We start from the raw sequence: 20,585 nt of genomic DNA, 5'->3' as shown, positions 1-20,585 counted from the left end.
AACATTCAAGAAGTGGGTATAAATATCAGAGTGGTGGGACGCATGTCCAAGGGGGTCTCGGGGGGCACTCTGCAGCCATGCAGCTAAATAGCCTTCATTTTCCGAGCTTCACTCATAAGAGCAAATGTCCAGGCAAACACAGACTCAAGCATCCGGAATCCTGAATTAGAGGTCAGGACTGGAATGGTGCAGAGAAACCCGGACCCGTGAATTTGGGCATCAGAACCTTGGTTTGGTGACTTGGGCCAGCACGGGGAAGCTGCATTCTCTCCTTTGTGTGTTTTTTAGGGCAAAAAAGTCTGGCGAGAAAGTTCTAAGCAGAGCAGCCTGTACATTTAATAAAAGCCTGGACATTTTTTACAACGTTGCTTCTGTTTTTAATGTTTTGGTTGTTTGTCCAGGAGGCATGTGAGATCCTAACTCCCCAGCCAGGAATCAAACTCACACCCTTTACGTTGGAAGGCGAAGTCTTAACCACTGGTCTACTAGGGACGGTTTCCCCATTCTATGTTTTTACTAGTTAATTGCTGTTGATCTCCCATTGTGTCTAATGTATAAACTAAACTTTGTCACAGGTATGTATGGACAGGGAAAATACAGTCTAACACAGGGTTTGGTGCTATTGTGGTTTCAGGCTGTGGCCCATGGAATGTGGCCACCCAGCCAAGAAAGTGAACCACTTCACCAGGTGGCAGAGATGAGTTTTGTCTGTGATAAAGTTGCCGCCAAGGGAATACCGGTTGCTTCTCTCTCAGAGACAACTGGCAGTATGAAAGCTCCAAGGGGGCCCTGACTTAAGGTGCCAGGCAGATGTTAAAGGGGAATGAATCTTGTTTTTGCTTCCCAGGTGGCTCAGTGGTAAAGAATCTGCCTGCCAATGCAGGAGGTGCAACAGATGTGAGTTCGATCCCCAGGCTGAAGAGATCCCCTGGAGGAGGAAATGGCAACCTGCTCCAGTATTCTTGCCAGGAAAATTCCATGGACAGAGGAGCCTGGTGGGCTACAGTCCATGGGGTTGCAAAGAGTTGGACACGACTGAGCATACACACACACCTCTCTCATACCTGATCTTGTTTTCAGAACAGTGGGAAGTGGTTAGTGAGCCTCAGACTTTGCTTGGTTCACTGTCAGAAAGAGTTTTCTGCCCTAGGATGAGCTGACTCTAGAGTTTATCAAGCTAATGCTGAGTAATTACCTGGACAGGTAGGCGGGCATCCAATACGAGAGTGAATTAGATGGTATTTTGACCCTGGAGTAACAAGAAAGCCCAACCATTTACTAAGGGCGATGCTGACTGGCAAGCCTGACAGCCTCCGGGGTCCTGGAACAGGCAGCGGCCTCAGTGACTCCTGTCTGGCTTTCTCACGTCCTGTTCTGGGCGCTGTGCTTGGACGGGGCTGGGGGCCCACAGCAGTAGGCAGCAGACAAAGAGAAGCGAGAGCCACGCCTGTAAGCTCCCTCCATCAGCTGCAGCCTCTTTGGGGAAAGAACACTGGAGTCTGCTAACATGGCGGGGTCTATGGCAGACCCCGTCTCATGACCGCCCCAGCTCCAGGGGTGGCGAGGCCCAGTATCCTGTGTCTGTTCTCTTCTTTCACATATAAGCTTTGAGGGTAAAGAGCACGACAGTCGTCATTCATCACGGTGCCCTCCACTTGCTCAGTATCCGTGAGCTGCTGCTGCTTCGGTTGCTCCCTCCCTCTTGCTTCCTTCCTCCTTCTGCTCCTCTCTCCCTCCCTCCCTGCTTCCCTCCTTTTCTTCTTCCCTCCAAGCAGTCTTAAAAAGGACACAGAATAGGTGTCCAGATATATTTGTTGAACTGAACCAGAGTTTGGCGTCCAGAAAAGCTATGACAAACCTAGACAGCATGTTAGAAAGCAGAGACATCACCTTGCTGACAAAGGTCCATATAGTCAAAGCTATGGTTTTCCCAGGAGTCATGTACGGATGTGAGAGCTGGACCATGAAGAAGGCTGAGTACCAAATAATTGATGCTTTCTAATTGTGGTGCTGGAAAGGACTCTTGAGAGTTCCTTGGACAGCAAGGCAATCAAACCAGTCAATCCTAAAGGAAATCAACCCTGAATATTCATTGGAAGGACTGATGCTGAAGCTCCAATATGTTGGCCACCTGGTGTGAAGAGCTGGCTCTTTGGAAAAGACTCTGATGCTGGGAAGGATTGAGGGCAGGAGAAGGGGACGACAGAGGATGAGACGGTTGGATGACATCACTGACTGGATGGACATGAGTCTGAGCAAACTCCGGGAGGTGGTGAAGGACAGGGAGGCCTGGCGTGCTGCAGTCCATGTGGCTCCAATGACTTGGACACAACTTGGCAACTGAACAACAACAGCCCATCCCTCTCTGGAGCTCTCTGAAACTGACCTAAGTGAGGAAGCAGAGTGCCGAGAGACTCAGGGATCTGTGTTCCGGATGAGGAAGGGGCAGCTGACAAGGAGCTGGTGATCAGCCAGCCCAGCTGCTCATGTGAAGCTCAGATCAAAGCAGGAGGCTGACATGCTGGCAAGGAGTGGGGATCCGGAACCCGAGTCTGGCTGCCTGGCGGTTTCCAGACTCCCTGGACCACCTGGCTCCTCATGCAGATTCAGCTCCTCCCCAGTCCATGCTGGGCTGCTGGCACTCAGCCACTCTCAGAGCAGCCCTCGAAAGCGAAGTGGAAGGAGTCGAAAATGCATGCAAATCAGGGACAACTGATCACTGGGAGCCTTGGGGAAGTTGCCTGCTCTGCCCAGGCCTGACTTCTGTCCTTTGTGAAAAAGGATTGCTGCTGCTGCTAAGTCACTTCAGTCGTGTCTGACTCTGTGCGACCCCATAGACGGCAGCCCACCAAGCTCCCCCGTCCCTGGGATTCTCCAGGCAAGAGTACTGGAGTGGGGTGCCATTGCCTTCTCTGGAAACAGGGTTACTTTTCAGGATTAACAACAACAACAAAAAAAATCAGCTGAAAAAACATGGCTTCAGAAACCCAAGTCAAAGGGCTTGGGCTCATGGCTTAACGTCGGTGGCTTCTGGCCCAAACTGAGGTTCTCAGTCCTTTCTGTTTCTTCTCCTTCTCTAGCCCCCTGAATCAGCTTCCTGGTGGCTCAGGTGGTAAATTCAGTTTAGTCGCTCAGTTGTGTCCGACTCTTTGTAGCCCCATGGACTGTAGCACGCCAGGCTTGCCTGTCCATCACCAATTCCCAGAGCTTACTCAAACTCATGTCTATTGAGTCGGTTATGCCACCCAACCATCTCATCCTCTGTTGTCCCCTTCTCCACCTGCCCTCAATCTTTCCCAGCATCAGGGTCTTTTCAGATGAGTCAGTTCTTCGCATCAGGTGGCCAATGTATTGGAGTTTCAGATTCAGCATTAGTCCTTCCAAATATTCAGGACTGATTTCCTTTAGGAAGGACTGCCTGGATCTCCATGCTGTCCAAGGGATTCTCAAGAGTCTTCTCCAACGCCACAGTTCAAAAGCATCAATTCTTCAGATGGTAAAGATTCAGCCTATATTGTAGGAGACCCAGGTTTAATCCCTAGATCAGGAAGTTTCCCTGGAGAAGAAAATGGCTACCCACTCCAGCATTCTTGCCTGGAGAATTCCATGGACATAGGAGTTTGGTACGCTACAGTCCATGGGGTTGCAAAGAGTCGGACGTGATTAAGTGACTAACACACTTGAGAAATAATACATTCAAAGGCATAAGCTTTGATGGCTTGGGCCTGGATCAGGAATACCATCTCTGATATTTTTTCTCCCATATAAATTGAGGGAAAACAATGAATGAGAAGGAATTGGCCACCAGACGGAGAGTGGGCAGCTCCCATGTGAGAGGACTGTGTGGATGGAGGGAGATGCACAAGGGTCGTCAGAACTCAAGCCTGATGCTTGCAGCTTGCTGCCACGTCATCACGCAGAGATGTGGGTCTCTGGAACTTCTGCATTCCCCCAAAGCACTGAGACCCAAGGCTCCCCTGGGACCCTGCTTTTCTCTCCTTCTCCTTTGGCTATGGTTAATTTCTCTTCTCTGCTGTGGCCACTGGCCAGCCACCCCCAAGCCTTCAGGTCCATGGGGATGCTGTGGGGTGAAGAGGATGCTGATTGGACACCGGCCTCAGGCTCCACCCTTTGGGAGGAGCCAGTGCTGATATGAGTGGACTGCTGGACGCTGGAACCGAGGCCCAGAGCCAGGATTTGGAGGACACGTACTGGTGCCAGAAGGCTAAGAGCCTCCCACGGTCCTAAACCAGCACCTTCGTTCCCCACCCCCATGTAAACAAGTAAACCCAAGCTATCCTGTGACCCCGAAGAAAAGTAGCCATTCTCAGGGCTTCCCTGGTGGTCCAGTGGCTAAGACTCTGAGCTCCCAATGCAGAAGGCCCAGGTTCAAGCCCTGGTCAGAGAATTAGGTCCCATGTGCCACAACTAAGAGTTCACGTGCTGAAACTAAAGATCCCGTGTGCTGCAACAAAGACTGAAGATCCCTTGACACAACTAAGATCTGGTGCAGCCAAAAAAATAAATACATTAAAAAAAAAAGAAAAGCAGGAATTCTCTCTGGAAAACTCCAGGGCACTTCCTGCTCTCTGAAGGCTAGGGGTACAGCCTTGGGGAGTACAAATGAGCCCAACACACAGTGATCATGTCAGAGGGTGGGGGCTCCGACTCCACTGGGGAACCAGAGTTTGGATGTTGGGAGACACAGAACAGGTCTTGTGCTTCTTTGGTCAGAGTCCGTTCTGGCCCATTTCCTGGAGGATGAAGGATCCCACAAGGGCTCTTTGAGTACCTCATGAGGATTTAGGCTCAACGCCTCAGCTAATGGTAAAATGGAATATTTGCCCTTTTTGAGTTTTTACCTTGAGGCCCGTGGCAGGTAGGGGAAGACTGGCTCAGTAAGGGCAGGACCTGCCCCCCACCAAAGCACCACCTTGGAATACTACCTGAAGACCCTCTTGACCACACGTGGGGACCTGCTGATCTTTGGTTCTTTGGGCTTAATAGTTACCCTGAGATTCTGACATTTAAGTTTTTAAATTATTTTTATTAATTAAAAAACTTTTATTTTTTGGCTGTGCCCTGCAGCATGTGGGGTCTCAGTTCCCCAACCAGGGACAGAACCCGTGCCCTCTTCAGTGGAAACACAAGAGTCTTAACCACCAGACCCCCAGGGAAGTCCCCTGACAATGAGTTTGATGAATTCCTTATCACCAAACAGCAGAATTTTCCATCAATGTGCTCATGGACCCTGATTCTCACAGAGGTCCACAAAGGGCAACTGACAAGCATGTCTGGGGGTCAGGGGACACCCAACAAGTTAGATCTTCTTGGCTTCCTGGAAGGGAAGGGGCAGGGGGCTGTCAGTGCTGAGGGGACTTCAGCCCATTTCCTTCCAGCCCCATTTCTAGGACAGAAGGCCTCCCATCTTTTCAGATTTCACTTTTCCACAAACAGAAGGTGCAGCTGCTCCACCGCAGGCTCCCTGGTCTCGAGAGACAGAGTGGCTGCGGACAGCAGGAAGGGTGCTCAGCTGGATCACCCTCAACCCTCCTCTGCCACACAGCTGTCCTCACCTACCTGACCCTCCTAATGTGGAGTCGACAGGGAGTTAGCAAGCAGATGCCAAATGTCAAGTTCTGTCCCGCTTTGGGTGGAGATGAGCACAAGGGCAGGCTGGCTGTTCCTCAGCCCCACGGGGTGAACCATCTTTGCCTTTAATCAACCAAAAGCCCTCTGCCAAGTCCCAGGAACTACCTCCTGGCCCGAGCTCTGGAAAAATGATACCGATGAGTCTATTCGCAGAGCAGGAACAGAGAGGCAGATTAGAAAACAGACTTGTGGACACAGCAAGGGGAGGCGGGGGGGACGAACTGAGACAGTAGCATTGACATAATACACTACATGTGTAAAAGAGACAGCTAGTTGTTGTTTAGTTGCTAAGTCGTGTCCAAGTAGTTTGCAAACCTAGTTTGCAGGGAATGTAGCCTGCCGGGTTCCTCTGTCCATGGGGTTTCCCAGGCAAGAATACTGGGAGTGGGCTTCTATTTCCTTCTCCAGGGGGTCTTCCATGACCCAGGGATCGAACCCATGTCTCCTTCATTGGCAGGTGGATTCCTTACCACTAAGCCACCAGAGAAGCCCATGATAGCTAGTGGGAAGCTGGTATGTAACACAGGGAGCTCAGCCCAGTGCTCTGTGATGACCTAGAAGGGTGGGATTGGGGGAAGGTGGGAGGGAGGCTCAAGAGGGAGGGAATATATGTATACTTATGGCTAATTCATGTTGTTGTACAGCAGAAACCAAGGTAACATTGTGAAGCAATTATCCTCCAATTAAAAATAAATTTAAAAAAAACGGAACCAGGCTGAATTGGGAATTGCTCACATGTATTTATTTCACAAGTGTGTGGGGGGGGAACTTTCACCAGTAAGATGCCACCAAATGAGAGACACTGTGAGCCCCAAACTGGGCAGGGACAGAGTTTGGTTCTGGGCCACGCTTGTCCGGACAGCATGAGGCAGACAGATGGGAACTGGCGGAAGGGCAGCCTTCCATCTGGGGCGGCACACCCGGCAAGGCCCAGCCGCGGCCTCCCGGCCAATGAGCGTGGCCACCCCCCTCCCCGACCTCCGGCAAGCTTCTTCGCATCCTTGACCTGATCCGGGTGGACAATAAAGCGACAAGTCCAGGGCCACACCTCTACGTCTGTTCTACCATGCTCTCAGACGCACACACCCGGACACACACACACACCATGCACGCACTAACGCGCCCCACCAGGCACACACCCTCATACGCATGCACACGCGTCCATATATTAACTCTGATTTATAAGTGCACCCTAACCAGAGGGCAATTGGAAAATATGATTACTCTTCCGCGAGGACTTGGCTGCCTTCTCCCGTCAGCCAGCAGAGTGAGGGGAGACACGAGATGAGCGCCCTCCAGGGTCGTGGCCCCCCGTGCAGTGCTGACAGCAGTCCTTAAGCTCCCGGTGGAGGCTGTTTGCCGCCCCCCGCGGCGGCAGTGCAGGCGCGTCTGGGGATGCTCCGTCCCCGGGCAGGCAGGGCAGAGCAGCCGGTTCCCGCGGCGAGCCCCTCGCAGCCGAGGCCGGCCGTGTGCTCTCTGGCTCCCTCCTGAGGACACCTAGGCACCTTAGTGCCCAGGTGACCAGGGAAGCATCCTCCCAGGTCATCTCAGGGGCAGGAGTCCAGCAAAGTCCAAGGCTATCCGCTGGAAAGGTTTGGGGCGGTGATCTTGGGCTGTAAACGGGCATCTGGGCAGAGGCAGCCTGGGGGAAACTGAGTCCCAGGGCCTCGCTGCCTTCTTGGAGGAGGAGGAGCTGGGACGTGGCCTAGCCCCCCTCCCCTTTGCTGAAGGCTGTGGAGAAGCTGCCGCGAGGTGAGAAAAAGGAGGGGCCCCTGTCAGTCCAGTCCTGATGGAGGGTGGGAAGATGACCAAGAGGAGATGTGATGCGTTGCTTCTTGGTACCAGGTACACATCCGGGCTGCAGAAGACATGGCTTCTGGGTTCCCAGAGAAGGGTCAGGGGCCTTTTCCTGGATGCATGAGCCTCGGGAAGCTGGATGCCTGATGAAGACGCAAAGTCTCCACCGGGGGCCCCGGGCTGCCCTGGAGAAGCCCCACTGAGCACCCCCCGGTGTCTCGCTGTTTCTCTCCCAGTGTGGCTGGTCCAGAGGACAGCAGGCCCTGTCCCGGGGGCCGGCTCCCCCCACTACTTGATGGAGTTCTTGATCGTCCACCTCTGCCCCGTGCAGCTGCGGAGGGTGAGGTCAATGCCCGCCAGGCCGCGGTTCTCCACCTCCAGGCAGCGCCCCGTGCCTCTGTTCATGATGGCACCGTTCTGGGAGGATGCCCGGGTGAGAGAGGGGAGACAGACAGAGAGGGAGCCAGAGACAAGGACAGACAGATGGAGAAAGATGCAGAGGATGAGAGAGACGGGGAGCCAGAGACAGGGGAGGAGGCGGGGTGCGGAGAGAGAGAGTTACTACAGCGCCCGGCACTAAGAGGGAAAGGCCCCTGGGATCCCCCTGAACACGCTTTGAGTCTAGCGCCTGGCCTCAGCTGGGAGACCTTGGGTGCACTTTTTTGTTGCCCTTCCAGGGGAAGCCCGTGGCATCCTCACCTGCTCTGGGCTGCCTGCCCGGCATGTCCGTGGAGGGCTCACCTGGATGAAGTTCCAGCGCTTGTACAGGCTGCTCTTGACCTTGTCGCAGTCCAGGAGCTGGGGCAGCCGACTCTTGGCGTTGTCCACCAGGCAGCGGGTGTCAGGGAGGAGTGTGGTGGTCCCCAGGGCACCCAAGTGCAGGAAGCCCTCCTTGGTGTAACGAGCCAGCTGCGGAGAAAGCAGAGCGGCAGGGCCGTGGGCAGCAGAGGTGAGACCACGAGGGGACATGGGTGCCCCACGACTGTCTGGGCCGCAGTCCCGGCCACCGTCTCAGGCCTGGCACTGCCCCCCACCCCGCCACAGCCCCACTCACAGGATCGCCCCGCCCAGGAGGCCCTTGGCTTGTGAAGCCTGGACACAGATATCCCGGGCCTCTCTCTGATTTCTTCCTAAGCATGTCCACGGCCACTGTTTCAGGAGTCTGGCCTTCTGTTCAACCACACGGGGAGCAGGAATAAATGAAAAAGCAGGACATTCGAATTCTAATGTTGGCTCTGCTTCCAGCTGGCTGGGCCAACCTGAACAAGTCACTTGACCTCGCTGAGCCTCCATTTCCTCCTCATTTGTTAACTGGGATCAATTAAATCTACCCTGCTGCAAAAGGGCCCAAAGAGGCAGCTCACTAAAGAAGAAACACGCATGGATAAAAGCATTCAACACGCTAGGTGTTAAATAAAAATCAAAACAATAAGACACCTTATTTAAAAAAAGAGATTATTTGTATTTTGTCAAGGTGAGCCTAAAATGGGCTGGAGGGAGGGTAAATGACTACCACCTTTTGAAAAGGAATTTCAAAATATGAACTTTACACTTTTAAAATATTTCTCTCCTTTGATCCAGTCAATCTACTTTAAAACATCTTGGGAATTCCCTGGAAGTCCAGTGGTTAGGACTTGGTGCTTTCATTGCTAAGGGCCCAGGTTCAATCCCTGGTCGGGGAACTAAGATCCTGTAACTATGTGGCACAACCAAAAAAAAAAAAAAACCAAACAAAAAAATACTTCCACCTATCCCAAGAAAATAATTATAACTGTGAACAAAAGTTTATGTAGGGAGGGTGGGGGAGGAGAAGGACCGGATAAAGGCAGTCAAGAAGTACAAACTTCCACCTATGAGATACATAAGTACTAGGGCTGTAATGTACAGCATGATGAATGTAATTAACACTGTTGTATATTACAAATGAAAGCTAAAACAGTGAATCCTGAGTTCTCATCACAAGAAAAACATTCTTCTTTTTCTATTTCTTTAATTTTGTATCCATGTGAGTTGATGGATTCTCACTAAGCTTACACTGATAATCATTTCAAGATGTAAGTCAAATCATTATGCTGTATACCTTGAACTTATAGAGTGCTGTATGCCAGTTACATCAGTAAAGCCGGAAGAAAAAAATTTACATACAGGGTATTTTGCATGCTCCGTCGCTCAGTCATGTTTGACTGTTTGAGACCCCAAGGACTGTAGCAAGCTCCTCTGTCTATGGAATTTTCCAGGCAAGAACACTGGAGTGGGTTGGTGTTTCCTACTCCAGGGGATTTACTGCAATGTTATTTCTAATGTTGAAAAGGCAGAAATGTTGAAATGTGCAGTCCAGTGCTGGGCCTTGCCCTGTGCTCCATGTACTGCAACAAATGGTAGGTAGCACGGGTGGATTCCCAAAGCTGGCCACGTCTTTCTGGGCAACATGACTTTGCTGTAACTTCCATTAAGAAGTGGAGTCTCTCTCCTCACCCTGGAATACTGGCTGGCCTTGTGACTTGCTTTGACCAACAGAATGCAGCAGGAAGCAGGAGGTGTTTGTTCCTGTTTACAGCTTGCAAGTTTCCACCTCCTGGAACCCTCCTGCCACCGTGGCAGTAAGCCCAGGCTGGCCTGCTAGAGGATGATAGACACGTGGTTCAACCAACCGGCCGGTCAACCGTCAGACAAGTGACTGAGGTCATCATTGATCAGACAGCGTTCAGCCAGTCTGCTCACTGATCGGAGCCACGTGAGTGAATCCAACCCAAAGCATCTGAGCCTGGTCCAGATCACAGAACTGCTCACCTGATCTTTAGACTCATAAGTACTAATACATGTATACTGTTTTATGCCACTAAGGTTTGCGGGTAGTTGTTACACAGCAGGAGCTATCTGATACACAAATAATGTCGCCTGCCAACCCTTTGCACAACTAACTGTGAGTCCATACTAGTTTGGTGTCTTGGCCTCTCTTGCCTGCTCATGTTGTTTAAATCCCTGTATTCTAATTTTTGAACAGATACATTCACCTGTCTTTCACATTCCTTTGGGGACAAGGACTGTGTCTAATTTATTTCATTCCTTCCGAGGAGACAATCACAGACCAAGGGCTCCCACATGTTTGTGAATGAGCATATGACAAATGTGATGAACATCAGCATTTACAAAATGCAGCCACGGCTGTTTCCTGAAACTCCACAAACATGTCCTCTGGGTGCCCAGCCCGGGGACAGGCGGTGGAAATACGAGGATGTTCCCACTGAGATGATTCCAGTGCAGGCTGGCGAGACGCAAGCACGACCTTCATGTTTGTTCTCACGATCCTATGAGGGGCTGGAGCTGCAGTGATGATTATTAATAAACAAGAGATCCCTAATCCGTTACAAAATAATATTACCAGCCAGCATGCGTTGGAGGCATCCTTGGCCCCAGAGAAGAAATAATGTAATTTCTACAACAACCTATGAGTTAGAGCAGAAAAACAGCCCTGCCCAGGTCACATGTGCCTTTTCTCCAGGGGATAAGATCTTCTGTAGGGGATTTCTCTTCCAGTGAAAACAGCTCAGAAACCCTCTGCTCTGATCCCCAAAGCGAGTCTTCCTGATTTCCTCAGAAACAAGTGACAGGGAGTTTATTAAATGCCCATGAGAGAGAGGGAGATGTGGTTAACATGTGTTTTAAATCCAAATTAGTTTCAAATCAGAGTAATTGTTACAGGCAAAATGGTTAAAAAAAAAAAAAAATCAAAAGCCCTCCCCCATCCCTCCTTCAATAATGTCTCTCTGAATATATTCAAATTCACCAAATGCAAAGTGATGAATGACAGCAAGCTGCCTTTATGTTCAGAGGAAAGATATACACAGCTGCTTATTGAAATTATGAATCAATCTATTATCCAGCAGGCACACGAGCAGCGCTAAGAACATTAATTAACTGAGCGTATCTGTGACCCAGATGTTTAAAGAGCGAAGCTAAATGCCACTGGGATTAGAAGCTCTCCTTTCTGAGGTCTTTCAGGCCATGAAAACAGGAGACCCAGACTTCTGAAACCCATAAAGGCCAGCCCCCAGCCCCCAGCCAGGTGGGCAGGGCAGGAGAGGAGGGTACTGCAGGATCTCCGTTCTAGGGGAGGGCGGTTTCTCACACCAGGGGATGGATGCTTGGTTTGTTTCCACTTTGGAGCTATTCTAAATTACATCACTACAAACCGTCATGTATAAGTTTCAGTGTGAGCATCAGTTCTCTTGGTTATACAGGTTTTCTCTCTCTCTTTTTCTTTTTTGCCAACTCTATATGTGGGATCTTAGTTCCCCAACCAGGGATTGAACCTGCGCCCCCTGCATTGAAGTCTCAACCACTGGACCATCAGGGAGGTCCCCTCTTGGTTATACGGTTGACTCTTGAACAACACAGGTTTGAACTACACAGGTCCACTTATACGTGGAAGTTTTCAAGAAATACGTATAATATGATTGGTTGGTTCAATCTGCAGGTTTGGAACCACAGGTAAGAAGGGCCAGCTTCTTATGCATTTCCTCCTAAGATCCCAGCTGATTGTGGGACCTGAACTGCTGAAGTATGACTGGTCCTCTTCCCTCCAGCCCTTCCCCATTTCCATCTGTCCTCCCTGATCCTGCACATTCAAATCCTATCATTCTCTGCCTCCACCTGCGGTGGCTCCCACTGCCCACAGATTTACAAATACACTTTCTCAACCATGATCTTTTGCTATAGGTTCCCCAACTCATCTTTTCAGTCTTAACACTTGGTTTCTTGGCTTAGTCTGACAGACGAAGCTTCTCAAAAACAGCCAACAGTCTTCCCTGTATAAAATATACACTGGACATCGCTGGCGGTCCAGTGGTTAAGAATCTGCCTGCCTATGCTGGGGACACAGGTTCGATCCCTGGTCTGGGGAGATTCCACATGCCGAACGGCATCTAAGCCCGTGTGCCACAATTACTGAGCCCGCGTGCCACAATTACTGAGCCCGCGTCCTAGAACCTGTGAGCTGCAACTACTGAAGTCCGCTCACCCTAGAGCCCTTGCTTCCCATCGAGAGAAGCCTGTGTGCTGCAACTAGAGAACAGTTTGCCGCAACTGGAGAAAGCCTGTGCAGACCAAGGAAGACCCGCACAACCAAAAATGAATAAAATGATTTAAAAAAATTTCTATTTTGAAACCTATGCCCCCCAGTTATACCTACTCCTACCCCTTCTCCCTTCCTTCTGCAAAGCCACCCCATCATGTGGTCTATTTCAGTTTATATGCTTCTGTGTTCTATTAGCGTGTCTTTCCCTGTTAGAGACTTTTGTCTTTGCTGTTGTTTCAGCACCGCAGCATTCTACTCATTGTCAAATACCATAAGGACCAAGAAAAGTATCTCGCAAAAAGCAAACGCTCTATAAATGTCTTTTGAATTGACCAGGATTATTTTAGATTTGGCTGCTGGGCCCATGAGGAGAAATAAATGTCATTATCCACAACCCTAATGCATTAGGAAAAAAAAAAAAACCTTTGAGCTCAAATACAATTAATTCTCATTTAGGAGAAAAAGGAATTTTCTATTTGAAATGATCGAAGAGGTGCATAAAACTATTAACCCACATTTAACAGCCTTGAGGGAAAACTAAAATATGCAGGTTATAGCCAAATAAACAAAAGCCAGCCAAATAATTGTGGAATGACTTTGGAACACAGCAAAATCTATCGGATTGTCAATAAAAACATGGCTTGCAATTGCTTTCATATTAAGGGTCTCTCTCATTATTTCAAAATCAGGCCTAGTCAGGGTAGAAAACCATTGGTAAATGAAAAATGCAGTTTATTTAGCTTCTACCCAGGAGACAGAGAGATGGGTTCCATTGATTCAGAACTGCTCTGGAGTGAATTTATTTGTTTGTTGTGTGGCTGAAGCCATGAGAGTGGTTTCTGGGGACTATGAGTACACGTGTACATTTTAAAAAACAAACAGACTTTCTTCATCACTGTCCAGGGCATGCCAGAACTCAATTCAATCCAGAAAAAAAAATATTTTCAACTGTATCAGTGTATGCATGGTGGCTGCCTAGGATCTGGGGTGCAGAAAAGGAGCAGGAGGAATCTTTAGGGGCGACAGTGGAAATGCAAACATACACACTAACATACGTAAGATAGATAGCCAGTGGGAATTTGCTGAATGACTCAGGGAACTCAAACTGGGGCTGGGTGACAATCTAAAGAAAAGGTGGGATGGAATGGGAGGTGCGAAGGAGGCTCACGAGGGAGGGGATGTATGTATACCTACGGCTGATCAATGTTGATGTATGGCAGAAATTGACACAATATTGTAATTGTCCTTCAACTAAAACTAAATTAAGAAAAAAAATGGAAATGCAACAGAAACTTTCTGTATTTTGATTAAGCAAGGGATTTCATAGGTGCGTACTCCTGCCAGAACTCAGCCAACTGTGCACTTAAAGCAGATGCAATTTACTGTACCAACCTTATACTTCAACAAAGTTGACTGAAAAGTCTATCTGGGGATTTCCCTGGTGGTACAGTGGGTAGGAATTCGCCTGCCAATGCAGGGGACACGGGTCCGATCCCTGGTCTGGGAAGATGCCACATGCTGTGGGGGCAATAAGCCATGAAGCCTGGGCACCCTACAGCCCGTGCTGGCAACAAGAGAAGCCACAGCAGTGAGAGGCCTGTACCTGCAACCAGAGACTAGTCCCCGCTCACCGCAACTAGAGAAAGCTTGTATGCAGTGATGAAGACCCAGCACAGCAACAACAACAAAATACATAAATAATCATTATTTTTTAAAAAATCGATCTGGGAGCTTAAAGGCATGCTACAGAATTAGCTCTGTTTCCTGTAAAGAGGGTCAGATCCCAGCGGGGTGGTGGTCCCCAAGGCCTTCCTCCTCACCATTATGACTCATCATGCTGGATTTTTATTTTTATTTTTGGCTCTGCTGGGTCTTCATTGCAGGCTTCTCTAGCTGTGCTGTGAGGGCTTTGCTGCTCTGCAGCATGTGGGATCTGAGTTCCCGACCAGGATAGAACCCCCGTCCCCTGCCCTGGAAGGCGGATTCTTAACCACTGGACCACTGGATCACCAGGGAAGGCCTGCTGTGCTGGATTAGAGCGCGATATTTCCAGACAATGAATGGGGAGACACCTGCCTTTCTGGGGTCCAGCACTCTGGCTCCCTCACCCACCAAATACGGAGCTGCACTAGGGTCTGTCCCAGGACCCCTACCCCGCTGTCCCCTGCGACACAGCCGGAGCCCCATCAGCCTCTGCAGCTCTGCCCTCAGCACCGAGTTGGAATGTTCAGAACTGTCTGAACTGAACAATCAGAATATGAGGCTATTTGAACAGTTTGCACTTGCTTTGCTGTGTGTCATGGTGCGAAGAGCACAGAGCCCTTTTCTCCAGGTGGTTTCACCTTCCCCGCTTGTCATCCTTCAGAAGTAGTGATGTTTCCTTACTAATTCAATGATATGAAAACCACCTCAGAAATCAACATATTTCTTTGGGGGGAAAAAACGCTGAAAGCAAGCCTCAGAAATGATAATGGTTGTTTGAAGGTGGTAGAATTATAGATGATTTAAATTTGTCTTTTTCAAATTCACCAATTAGGTGCTGCACCTTTAGGAAACAAGAAAAAGATAAGGAGTGACTCACTTTGAACTGCAAGGCTCTGGATGAGGCAGGAAGGCTCAGCTGCTAATGTGGCCACCATTTAGTGTTCTGTCCGAGTGCCTTATTCCAAGCCTAACAGTAACACAAAAACCTGTCTGGAACTTCTCTGGTGGAACAGTGGCTAATACTTGTGCTTTTAATGCAGGGGGCGCAGGTTCGATCCCTGTTGGGGAACTAGGATCCTGCATGCTGTGCCTTGTAGCCAAAAACAAACAAAAACCTGCCTGGATCACTTTTGGTGTTTGGAGGAAGATCAATTCAACTTCTAAGGAGATGTAAAACTTTTAACCAAGAATCTCCACTGGAAAACAACTTATGACTGTAACTCTGATTTTCTGGAAAGAAGAGCTCATCAACCCCTTCTGGCAAGAAAGGAAAAGTACAGGAATTCCTCCTCCATCCATGGGATTTTCTAGGCAAGAGTACTGAAGTGGCTTGCCATTCCAGTGGCCACTCCAGGTGGCCTTAACCTGGAGGCCCCCTTAAACAAAACCAAATACACATGCCTTTAGTTCTGCATGCCGTCTAAGACATCATGCACTTGTTCTCTGTATGTGGTCTGCGAAATCCACTTTTCAGGGGTGATTAGGAAGCGAGAGCCAGGGATTGGAAATGGAAAAGCAAAACAGATGGTAGACAAAAAGGCTGGGGTCCCCCGCCAAGTCTCAGGGAGCAGAAGGGAAGTAACTCTGCGCTTCTCCCAGGTCTGCAGAGAGGGTGGGCGTGAGGGATGCTCCTGGGTACTGGATGAAGGGACCGCCCAGGAGTTAAGAGCTCAGAGCCCTGACATAAAGAACCCAGAAACGTTTTGAATATTTTAAGAGAAGATGAGTTAGAGGAACAACAACAAAAAGAGACTCTGCGGCGAGGCATCACGGACTTACAGCGCTGCACTGGAATGCAAGGGGAGGCTTTTGTTTTTTAATATTGCAGGTGCGTGCGTGCTCAGTTGTTTCACTCGTGTCCAACTCTTTGCAACTCCATGGACTGTAGCCCTCCAGGCTCCTCTGTCCGTGGGATTTTCTAGGCAAGAATACCAGAGTGGGTTGCTATTTCCTCCTCCAGGGGATCTTTCCAACCCAGGGATCAAACCCAAGTCTCCTTCATTGCAGGTGGATTCCTTGCCGCTGAGCCACCAAGGGAGCCCCAAATATTGCATAAGAGACAAGAAGTGGAGACACTGCAGCACAGAACCTCCAGGGTGTCCCACTTCAGGTATGGTCTTTCCTGTTTCCTGTGATCTCTGTTGTGTGTGTGTAGGTTTCCCAGACATAAAAAAATACCTGCCCTCACTCCTCCAACGCTTGTTTCCCTCAAGAGCTAAGGCTTCCCTGCTTTGCAGTGTTTTCCAGGAAACGGAGAAGGCAATGGCAAGCCACTCCAGTACTCTTGCCTAGAAAATCCCATGGATGGAGGAGCCTGGTAGGCTGCAGTTCGTGGGGTCACTAAGGGTCGGACACGACTGAGCGACTTCACTTTCACTTTTCACTTTCACACATTGGAGAAGGAAATGGCAACCCACTCCAGTGTTCTTGCCTGGAGAATCCCAGGGACGGGGGAGCCTGGTGGGCGTCCGTCTATGGGGTCACACAGAGTCGGACACGACTGAAGTGACTTAGCAGTAGCAGCAGCAGGCTTTGCTTCTTACAGAAGGTGAGACGTTTGCTCCCAGAATCACAAGCCTGCTTTCCGGGGCAGAGCCACCTCACCCTGGGGTGCAAACTCCAACATGCTCTCCGAGGAGCCGTCCCCTGCACCCCACCACTTACATGACTTTATCTGGAAGCGGAGGCTGCTGGGTGTCATTAACTTAGGCATTTTGAGTGCCTTCCACACACTAAGCCCCGTCACTCCATGGGGGCACCAGTGCCTTATTGGCAAAATGCATCATGGTGACAAGGTGTTTGAATGATGGATCATTTAAACGATGAAGCCATCAAAGAGGAAGCCCAAGATCAGATTACATTTAATTATGGGATAAAGGAATTCTCATCTATCACCCTGCTGATGAATTAGCTGGGGGAGGGAATGTGTGCTTCTCAGAAAAGGGGAGAGGAAGACTAAACGTGCTGACAGACGGACAAACAGGGGTGAGACCTGTGATACCCTCCCTGGAACTCACTGGGGAGTTCCTAAACAGAGCTGACTCCTCTCAGTTCCTCTCCAAGCGGCATACCTCATCTTCAGAAGGCCCCATCAGAGCTTGGAGCTCTTTCAAAGAGTGCTGTGTGGAGTCCCCAGGGCCCCTGCCCTTGGAACTCTTGCTGGCCATGCCCTGTCCATGGCGTGGCTACTGGGTGCTGCGGTCCTCAGCTCAGGGAGGAGGAGACCGCACTGGAATCGGTGAGGCTGTACGGATGGTGCACAGGAACTCTCCCAGTGCAGCTGATCCTCAACTTGGATGTGGATAAAAGCACTTGGGGGCAGAGGGAGGGACAAATGAGGAGGGGCTTCAGGGGAGTGTTGGGGGGTGTGCAGAACTGCTCTTGATTGTGGTGGGGTTACCTGACCATATGCTTTGTCAACAACTTGCAAAACTGGGACTTCCCTAGCTGTCCAGTGGCTAAGACTTTGCCTTCCAATGCAGAGGGGGTGGGTTTGATCCCTGGTTGGGGAGCTAAGATTCCATGTATCTTATGACCAAAAATCCAAAAACTTAAAACAGATGCAATATGGTAACAAATTCAATAAAGACTTTAAAAATGATCCACATTTAAAAAATGCTTAAGACTGTTCTCTCCAAGGAAGCACAGTGGGGCAGCACAAAAAGTCCTGTGAAATACTAAAAAGTATTGAAAATAAAACTTCAAAAGAAACTTGCAAAGCTACATTATAAAAAGAATGAATTAACCTTAAAAGTGAAAATAACATTACATAAAAACTGAAATAGCATTATAAATTGAAAAAAAAAACAAACAGGCTGGTATACTAGGCATAGGGCTTCCCAGGTGGCGCCAGTAATAGGCAGAAGGCACAAGAGTTGCGGGTTTGACCCTTGGGTGGAGAAGATCCCCTGGAGTAGAAAATGGCAACCCACTCCAGCATTCTTGCCTGGAAAATTCCATGGACAGAGGAGCTTGGCCATGGAGTCACGAAGAGTCAGACACAACTGAACACAAGTACACACTAGGCATTAATCTATGTTATGTGGGCAACCAGGGACACAGGATCGCTACCTTATAGCCTCGCCCATGACGGATGCTCAATAAATGGTGTTGTTGGAAAAAGAAAGCATCTGGAGATGCCTGTGAATATGCAGATTCCCAGGGCCCCACCTTCAGTAGATCTGGGGTTGGACTCAGGGATCAGCATTTGTAATGAGTTCCTGGTGGCTCCCTGTGGACCATGGCTGAGATGCTGGATGGGGAGTCCCGCCCTTCATCCTGGCTCTCAATACTCTGTCCCTGTTGGCTGCCCTGGGGCTTCCTGTTGGCGCTAGTGGTAAAGAATCCACCTGTCAATTGAGGAAATGCAATAGATGCAGGTTTGACCCCTGGGTTGGGAAGATCCCCTGGAGAAGGAAATGGCTACCCACTCCAGTATTCTTGCCTGGAAAATCCCATGGACAGAGGAGCCTGGTGGGCTATAGTTCCTGGGGTTGCGAACAGTCAGACACGGCTGAGCTCACACACAGACATGGCTGCCCTGGATCACAAGCCTCAGCCACGCGTTGATGTTCCCCCGAACACGCCGTATCCCACCCCACCCCGGCCTCTACACCTCTGCTCTTACATTACACTTGTCTGGCACTGCCTCCACGCTTGCTTCAAGTCTTCCTTCTATGTCTTGCTGTGAACTGGAGGACACTGAGGGCTCAAGGACATGAGCTAGGTCTCCTCCCATGAATCAGATGGTATAGCCCAGCACTGAAGATCAGAGGTCACGGGATGGTTTGAAAAGTGGCCTGGCATAGCCCGAATCTCAATTTTCAAAGGGAGCTGGGGGGAGGGTGGTCACTACCTGCCTGACAGGTACAGGATTAAACGTTGCCCAAACCAGAAATGGGTTTATCGTCAACATTTTGTTCCCTGTCTCAAGCCAGCCATGGCACTGTCCAGAAAGCTGGCATGAACTGCATCGTAGGGATCTTGGGCAGCAGCTTGGACACAAGGACTTGAGAGGAGCCTCAGAGCCGTTGGAGGAGAATTAAAAGAATGATGCCCCGGGCCCAGTGCTGCCCACACTGTGCTCTCTTCTTGATCTTTGCCTTCCAGAATGGGGGAGGTTGACAGGTTGACCAGGTCAACCGGTAGAGAGAGCAAGAAGGGGCTGGCAGCCTGGCAGGAAGACCTTGGCTGTTCCAGTGAAGTCACCCCGCCAGCCCCCCACCCCACACCAGACCTGGGCCCAAGATGGCAAAAGCTGGGGGAGGGGAGCCCTGGGCCTCCTTGGAGAAGACCTCCCACTCTAAATAGGATCAAGCTGACCCCAAAGGCTGCTACTGTGCCCTTGACATCTATTTTTTCAATGCTTGTGATATAAAGTTTATTTTAAGATAAAAGACAGCTAGTTTAAAGAAAAATACCTTTAAACAAAACACTGGCTCAGAAAAGAAACCGATGTTTGTCTGATGCAAAGTAGTAACCAGACCAGAGCAAGGCTGGTCACTAGCTCATGATTGAGCAGGCTCTTCTGAGAGGCCGGGAACCATTTCCATCTTGTTGACAAACACACGCTGAAGACAGGAAATTACCCTCCTCAGTGCCTATTTTATCTCTGTTTAATTGCTGTCTGATAATAAATTACAACAGAGTCCATTAATTAAGCTAACAATGTCTGTGGAACATGCCTAGTTACAGGAGCTTTGATTCAGTTTGCCCACAGCACTTTACAAGGTGGTTTAAAAGCATGTCAGGACATGTGACTGGTGGCGAAACACTCTGAGCCTAGTGTGAGTAGGTTTGGGAAGGAATAGGAGGAAAGCTTGATGTGTGAGGGGAGAGGCAGCCTGGCAGGTGGAGAGCAAGCAGTACCAAGGCTGCACTCTAATTCAGGACATGTGGTAGAACAGAAAAAAAAAAAAAAGATTAGATTTGCTTTCACAAAATCAGCTGATGGAAAACAACCATGGCCCACGAGTACAGGTGTTCCTCCCAGAACTGGGGGGATTAAGGATGAGCCTGATTTGGTTTGCTGTTCCATCATCAACTAAGTGGTAGGGGCATCCATTTGGAAAAGTTTGTGAATGCAGGAGGGATAGGTCAAAGATGAATTCTAGATATTTTCTGCACTGGGTTATGAAGGCCACCAAGCTCCCAGCAGGAGAGGAGAACTCGGTGACCAGCTCCTGTCTGGGCAGGGAGTAGGCAGGAAATTGTCTTGAATTCAGTGGACTGGATTTGAATCTAAAGTTCCTGGGTTCTGGTCGGCTTTGCTCACAGGCATCTTCGTGCCTCAGTTTCTCCACGCTGCCTGCTTGTCTCCTAGAGTGACCACAAGGAGCAAAGGACTCAGGATTCA

The 20,585-nt window shown here is 49.6% G+C and overlaps 1 protein-coding gene across 2 annotated transcripts in view; it reads right to left on the bottom strand.

Annotated features, from left to right (window-relative positions):
• Positions 1–6,379: 6,379 nt before the first annotated feature.
• Positions 6,380–20,585, bottom strand: part of GALNT17 (polypeptide N-acetylgalactosaminyltransferase 17) — a 440,942-nt gene continuing 426,736 nt past the window's right edge. For both annotated transcript variants that reach the window (XM_055409983.2, XM_088832981.1), the window contains exons 10-11: positions 8,191–8,358; positions 6,380–7,866 (exon numbers count right to left, since the gene is read on the bottom strand). In XM_055409983.2, coding sequence (XP_055265958.1) covers positions 7,738–7,866; positions 8,191–8,358 — 297 coding nt within the window. In that variant the 3' untranslated portion in view covers positions 6,380–7,737. The remainder of the gene's footprint in view (positions 7,867–8,190; positions 8,359–20,585) is intronic.

The sequence above is a fragment of the Moschus berezovskii genome, chromosome 27, assembly GCF_049115385.1.
Source record: "Moschus berezovskii isolate FMDL1 chromosome 27, NW_MosBer_1.0, whole genome shotgun sequence".
In the NCBI taxonomy this organism is placed as follows: domain Eukaryota; kingdom Metazoa; phylum Chordata; class Mammalia; order Artiodactyla; family Moschidae; genus Moschus; species Moschus berezovskii.
The sequence above is the reverse complement of the archived record's forward strand: the minus strand, read 5'-3'. Positions and strand labels throughout refer to the sequence as shown.